At 35.1% G+C, this 7,375-nt stretch overlaps 1 protein-coding gene across 1 annotated transcript; it reads left to right on the top strand.

The window, feature by feature from the left end:
- The first annotated feature begins 679 nt into the window (after window positions 1-679).
- LOC134254888 (uncharacterized) lies at window positions 680-3,145 on the top strand. Its single transcript, XM_062737419.1, has 2 exons — window positions 680-873; window positions 1,296-3,145. The coding sequence occupies exon 2, from the start codon at window positions 1,298-1,300 to the stop codon at window positions 3,143-3,145; it is 1,848 nt and encodes a 615-aa protein (XP_062593403.1). The 5' UTR covers window positions 680-873; window positions 1,296-1,297.
- Window positions 3,146-7,375: the final 4,230 nt, after the last annotated feature.

Here is a 7,375-nt window from a genome sequence, read left to right as displayed (position 1 = left end):
GTATTTTAAATACATTTTTATCTAATTAGATCCTCTATTTATAACTAAGACCACATCTTACAAGCTTTACATAATGTCCACGCTACCCCTCCCCCCAGGAAATCCATTAACATCGGGGACAATAGGCTAAATATACCTAATCCTAGCATAAAAGCTGAAAATAAAGCTTTTAAAAATGCCTTCTCCAAATCAGTTAATATTTTCAATGACTGTTTCAAATTTATAATACACAATAACAAGCTGGAAAATTTTTACCAACCCAAGATGATGCTGGAATATTGAAAAAGGAAGTTGCAACCAAAGCGCCCTCAGGTGTTTTTATTAAAAGGGGGAATAATCAACTAAATATTTGACAAGAACAATAATCACTAGAAATAAGTAATGAGATTTAGGTAAAGCAATTATGCACTTTCTTCGATAAAAGCAGCTAATTCAGAGTGAATTAGCTTTGAATATTATAATATGAATGCCCTAACTTTTCTCTTTCAAAATGATGAATTTATAACAATTTAATTTTTCTGCAAGTAGGTCAAACTTCTAGGTCACATGTAAAAAAAAAAACATGCCATTCTCACAGGTAAATACTAGTACAGTGAGGTTGCCATTAACGAATCGCCCCCATTACCGAATCACTTTCAGATAAAAATTCTGTATTTTTCTTATCAAGTTCCAATACTTAGCTTAACCTATCCTGTCATGCTGTATTACTCTCGCCTTTGTTACTTATCATGAAATTATTAAAATTAAACCTGTACAATGTCGTAATTTTTTAACAAACATAAACAAGCTTTTTCGTGACGCAGACTAGAAGCGTGTATCCAGCAGACAACTTTCACTTTTCGGTTGAGCGCCAAGTTGAATGGATCGTTGTCGGTAAGCAAATTTGGTACAGATGTTTAATAAAATTATGTGTCTAAAAGCACCGAAAGTATCAAACAATTTCTTAATCAGCGAATAATTGTATTAGCTATAAAGTTGTAGGTAGTGAAGTTTCCAATTACGAATCACTGCTACAAGATAAGGAGATGCAGGGATCATGTCAAAATTTTAATTTTTCGCATGCTTTTTTTTAAACACCTGTTGCAATAAAATAAACAACAGAAGTTTAAAATGCACTACATTCCCCGTTCGTAGAAAATTTCTGCATTTGGTAACAATTTAAACAATTTTGGTTTCCCAGTAATGCTGCAATCCATTAAAATATAACACTATATTACTGACCTGCTAACATAATATTGTTAGCTCAAAATAATTTGTTTCTTTTACTGACATTAAATAACTATATGAACTTTCAGATATGCCCCCCAAAAAAGTTTACAATAAAGGTGGTGGACATACACCAAATCAAAAATCAGCAGCAAAAATCACCAAAAAGTACAAAACATGTGGAAAGAGAATGTCTCCACAGAGAAGGGAGAAAGTCAGAAGGGCACTGTATGATGTAAGTAAAAACAATCAATCAATAAGGAAAGCAGCAGGGGAGAATGGGTTGTCCTATTCATTTTTATATAGACGATGGACGGGCGAAGTCAACGAATATAAAATGAAAGGACAACCACCAGTATTCACCGAATCAGAAGAGACAGCCATGGCAAAGTGGCTTTGTGAAATGTCTCAAAGGGGTATGGGTTTGAGGATGTGCGAGTTTTTAGACTTTGTGCAGACAGTTGTTAATAAGGAAAAACGTCAGGTGCCATTCAAAAATGGAAGACCAGGCAAAAAGTGGTATTATGCATTTATGAATAGAAATTCCCACATTATCAATCAAAGAGTAGAGACTGCACTGGAGCTAAAGAGATCTCGGGTCACCAAAGAAAAAGTGGATGCATGGTATGACAGATTTCGAGATTTTTTGCTGAGCATTGATCTGATTGACAAGCCAAACAAAATATGGAATGCAGATGAAACAGGTTTCAATATGGGCAGCAACAAAAGTAAAGTCATAGGGCCAACTAGACGAGACCTGGGTGTGCCTCACATTTCCTTTGGGAAACAACGTCTCACTGTGATGTTCTGTGGCAGTGCCTCTGGGCAAATGATGCCTCCATTTCTTGTTTACCCAGAACCTAAGCCAAGGGGTTATAATCCTCTCAATGGGTCTTTAGATGGAACTGATATTGCATATACAAAGAAAGGGTGGATGGATAGAGCAACCTTTTCCAAGTTTGTGGACCATTTTGATCGACATGCTGGGGTAGAGCGTCCAGTTTTGCTTCTTTTTGACAGCGTAAGTAGTCATGTCGATCATGACGTTTTCATGAAAGCGAAATCAAAAGGCATTGAGTTATACAGGATTCTGCCAAACGCAACTCACCTAATGCAACCGCTTGATAAAGGTGTTTTTGGACCTCTCAAATCAAAGTGGCACCTTACATCAAGAAAGTACTGTAGAGAAAATCCAGGAAAAACTATTGGGAAAGATAATTTTGCAATAAAGTTGTCAGAGACCTTCTTACAGTTTTACAAACCATTAACTGTAATCAATGCTTTCAAATCTGCAGGAATATATCCTGTCGACAGTACAGTCATTACGCGTGAGATGCTGAAGCCGTCACTAACTTACACAGATGATGAAGCAGCAAATGTATGTATAGATATTGAGGAGACAAGGACTGATAGTCAAGAAGAATCTGGGGAACAGGAGAAAGCCAAAGGAGCTCTTGAGGTTTTTCAGAACACCCTTTCCACTCCTGTCCGACAACGTTATGCGTATCAAATAGAAGAAGGCCTTGATCTTGAAAGACAGTCACCTTGTTTTGATGTGTATAAAAAGTTGCATGAAAAAGCATATCCACATGACAGAGATTTGAAAGAAAAGAGCAGACATACATGTAGCACATCAGGACTTGAATTGCTTGCTGATGCAGCTGTGTTACAGTTGGACACCAAACAGCCTGTACAGTCTTATCTTCAAGAAGACAGTGATGGAATCGGAGAACTTTCAGATACTGGTGATGTGCCGATGTCTCCTGTGTTAACAGAAAGTTTGGTCTACCCTAAGGCTACTAACTGTTCAACGAGAACACGGCTGTCTGTTTTAGACACATGTCCTGATCACCTGACCTCTCCAGAAAGTATCAGACAATTCTCCTTAAAGCAACTGGAGACAGTTAAGTCTTTTGCCAAGAAAGAAAAAAAAAGCTAAACTTCAGTACATAAAAAATTAGCAAGACAACAAAAGAAAACTACCCAAAAGAAAAAAAATAAGAAAAGTAAAGTATGTCACAAGAGGAGATCAAAAAGTTTGAGAAAATTGACATGTGACAGTGACAGTGATGAAACTGTAGGCTTAGAACAGGATGACATTGTTACCAAACCATTTTGCCAAGCATGTCAAGGTACAGAACAAGAGGATGAAGAGTTAGGACTGGAGAGGCTTTGGGTCCAGTGTGATTCCTGTGACAGTTGGGTGCACACAGACTGCTTATCTTATGAAATTGATGTGAATGAAAGCTTTGTGTGTCCAAAATGCTCCAAAATTTAAGTGGGCGTTTATTTACTTGATGTTGCATGTATTTATAATTTTATTCATAATTCAAAACCAGGAGATCCCTGTCCATTAACACACTGCTTTCAACAAATAAAAAGTGTAACAGGTAGAAATCTGATGGATTCTGACAATGAATTGTACTAGTATAAATATAGTCCATGTGAGGTTATAATTTATACACTTGAAATTCTGATCAGTGATGTAACTCTGTGTATTACATGTACAGTACTGTACTACTTTTTCTAGATTTTAAGATATTCACAGATATTTTTCATTCCCATTTCAGCCTACTGTGGATGTTGGAATGGTGAAGTCCAAGAGTTCAGCTTCAAGAAAAGTTATAATTGACAAATGTGTTGTGAAAGGCTATCATGCCTTTAAAATCCGCTCCCCTTTACATCTCCTCCAACTCGTTTACTTGTTGACAGGGAATATTCAAACATCAAAGATGACAATGCTTGTCTCGGTGTGGCTGCCGCCATTGAATAAATTTTCCCAACATATAATTCATAATGATATTACAGATGAAAAAGGCCAACTGAAAGTAACATTTAGTGACAAAGCTGGGCTACCTATCAGACGTACCCAGGTGTCTTTCTGCACATTTTTTTACCATTTTGGATGATGGTGGTAAAAAAAACATGTATATGCTAAAGTGACTGGACAATCAGTGCCAAGTTTTCATCCATGGCCAGAACCTAATAAGGAAGGGGATGTTGTTGTTCTTCCCTGCAGGTATATACTTGCAAATGTAGATGGTGAAATTTGTTTAATGAATTGAAAGATTTTTTTTTTTAAAAATTAGAAGAGGATGGTGCAACGGAACAGTACAAATCATGACTAAATAAGAAACAGAATTTATTATCCCAAGTTTAGTATCACTGAGCCCTCAAATATTTTTTTGTTATGCATGTCCTTTTTCCTGTATCCTTTCATCTGTGTTTATAATTACAGGAAAGTTTGTTCCTCATTTAATAATAATGATGACTTAGATTAACTTGAAACTAATTGATTTTTTTGTTTTGTAGATCCAAGATAGTCGTTTTTTTTTATCAACTAGTCATTTTTTAAAATGAATTCATTGTTTGCTTTTTTATTATTATTTGTCGGGTGCAATAAAATGAACACTACTCAAAAAAATTATATTAGCCTTTCTATTTTTCTTGTTTATATTTTATCATGTTTACAGACCTTGTAAAACGTAAAAAGTGTATTTTGACACCGCCCCTCACAAAGAGAATCAGCTGTATGTCACGTGATTCGGTAATGGAGAAAATGATCCGCTAAAGGAGAAAACATCGTTCATCACAGTTCAGATATATCTTTTTATTTAATCATCGGTTATTGGGGAAATATATATGATGTTATACGTCAAACATAGTACCACCAAACAATGTTGTAGTATGAATTTAATTCGAACTCAGGTACGAACTATCCAAGCAAATTTACTAAGTGATTCGATATCGGCAACCTCACTGTACATAAGTTTAATATGAATGCCTCGTCTCTTCTCATTCAGTAGATATGACCGTGATGACCAAGGTTAAATTTATTGAGACAGAAGGACAGTCTGACATACAAATGTACATATTTCTATATGAATTGGGTAAAATTGGCCCAGTGGTTCTAGAGAAGTTAAGAATGTAAAAAGTTTTTAGACAAACAGATGAACGACACGTCACAACAGACGTTATATGATAAGGAAACCAGAAAAGCTCAAATGAGTGTTTTGAAAGGGTTACAATATGGTTACAGTATTTGAAAAGCTGTTTTTTTTTTTTCATGCAGAGATATGCATGACCAACATATTCCTGTTTTATATTTTCTTTCGTAATTTGTTTGTTTGTTGTGAATACATCTCTCTTTTCTCTCATATGGAGACACCACCATATAATAATGAAGACAAGATGTGTTTTTGAAACACTGATGTCCCTGTATGGAAGTCTAGGGTATGGCGAAGGTTGAAGTTTCTCAAATATATGTCAAACTCAAAGGTCAAGGTCAAAGGGTTAAAATTGTTTTTATAAGTCTTGTCACAAGGAATGCACATGTGAAATGAGTAATCCCTAGTACTTCCTGTTCAAAAGTTAATTGCCAAGGTTAATTTTTTTAAGTGGTTCAAACTCTAGGGTCAAGGCTTGACCCAGAGAGTTCAAGGTAAACATATTTATACCTGTTGACAGTTCACAATGAATACACATGTTAAGCATGAAAGCCCTAGCACCTACTGATCAAAATTTAGGCCAAGTTTAAAGTTTGGTATTTTTCTTGTAAAAATGTGTATCCTAGGTCAAGCGATCAGAGGTAAAAATTAATGGTACCCAAATAAAAGGTCTTGATTGTCACAAGAAATAAACCTATAAAATGTGGAAGCCATTTGTATAGCCCATCCCACTTAAAACTTATGGGCAAGGTTAGAATTTCTGAAGACAAATAGACAGACATAATATAAACACAAGAAACAAAATATGTATAATTAGTCAAATGGAAAAAAAATATACTATTTACTGTAATTGGAATCACAAAATAGATTGTTATTTCAGGGACAGGGAGTGGGTTGGGATATTGGACCCCCCCCCCTGGAATTTGCTTTGTTATTTAAACAAGACTATATACTGAAGCAAATAAAAAATGACTTTGAACATCCTCCCCCTAACTTAGAAAACATTGACCCCAATATCATTGTTTTTATTTTGTTTATTTGTTTTCAGGTTTTTTTTCTCCTGCTTTTCAGGAAATTCTGGGCTGGAATTTTTTGACTGAGATGTGAACCCCCTCCCTACTCCGAAAAAAAATTCTGGATCCGCACCAGTATTGGCAGTAACTGAATGTCACATCAACAACGGGAGATAACTTCACAATATCAAATTCGTCTAGTTTGGCAAGCGATGATCTTTGACCCTTTTTAAACTTTAACCTAATCGTTTGGGTTTATTTTATCCCCCAGTATACTTAAAGTCCCAGATGATAAGCACCACCCTCAGATTTACCTGGTCTGTATCCCCCTGTCAATCAAATAAATTAAGGGCCATCATTGGGTACTTGAAATTGATTGACATTTAGCTACTAGTCCCTGTGTATCTCTCTTCACCTTGTTTGACACGCGTGGCCACCATCAAATTAACTTTCGGTCGTCTGATGTTTACCGCTAAATCACTATCGTAATGAGGAAGCCATTTCGATACAAACAATTTTAACTTGATTATAATTGAGTATGATTATTTTTATTACAAACATTTCATTATAAAATGAAATTGGTCTCATAATAGTGTTTCAATACAGCAAATCAAGATTGTGTATATTTTTTCTAATGAAAAGTGTATAGGCGACTGTTTTCAGTCGTAAAAAAGATTCTTGTTTTGAGACGCGGCGAAAACATTACGGAGCATAAAGGAGAAATTAAGCTGGTAACATTTTTTGCATGTATTGGATAGTAATGTTGAAAACAAAATGTCTGATTAGTAACAACTTCGCCTGGACAAGTATTAAATATATTAAGAATTTCTTTCTTTTTTCTTCCTTTTTTATAACCGAGCATTTCTTGCTACGTGGGTAGTTACCTCCGTTCAAGGTCACAGGTGTTAAAAATAGTTTCGAAAGAAATACGCAAGTTAGCAATAAATTAATATGTTGTTTTCAGTTGTTTAATTATTATCTGAATTTTCTAAAAATACATACATATTTGTATGTAATTCTAACTTTACGAAACCATCATTATCGCGAATTTTTCACAATAAGATACAGAATGTACATCTGCTAAAAATAGGACCACGCGACTTTTTATACAAACGGGAAGTAACTGTTACTATTTGACGTGATCAAAGCTCTAATTGCTAAATATGAAAAGTTTTTAAGATTTTGAATGGGACAGGCAAGGAGGAGTAT

Source organism: Saccostrea cucullata, unplaced genomic scaffold (genome assembly GCF_032062105.1).
Source record: "Saccostrea cucullata isolate Sc308-1 unplaced genomic scaffold, CSIRO_AGI_Scuc_v1 ctg18669, whole genome shotgun sequence".
Lineage (NCBI taxonomy): Eukaryota > Metazoa > Mollusca > Bivalvia > Ostreida > Ostreidae > Saccostrea > Saccostrea cuccullata.
This window is presented reverse-complemented; position numbering and strand designations above follow the sequence as displayed.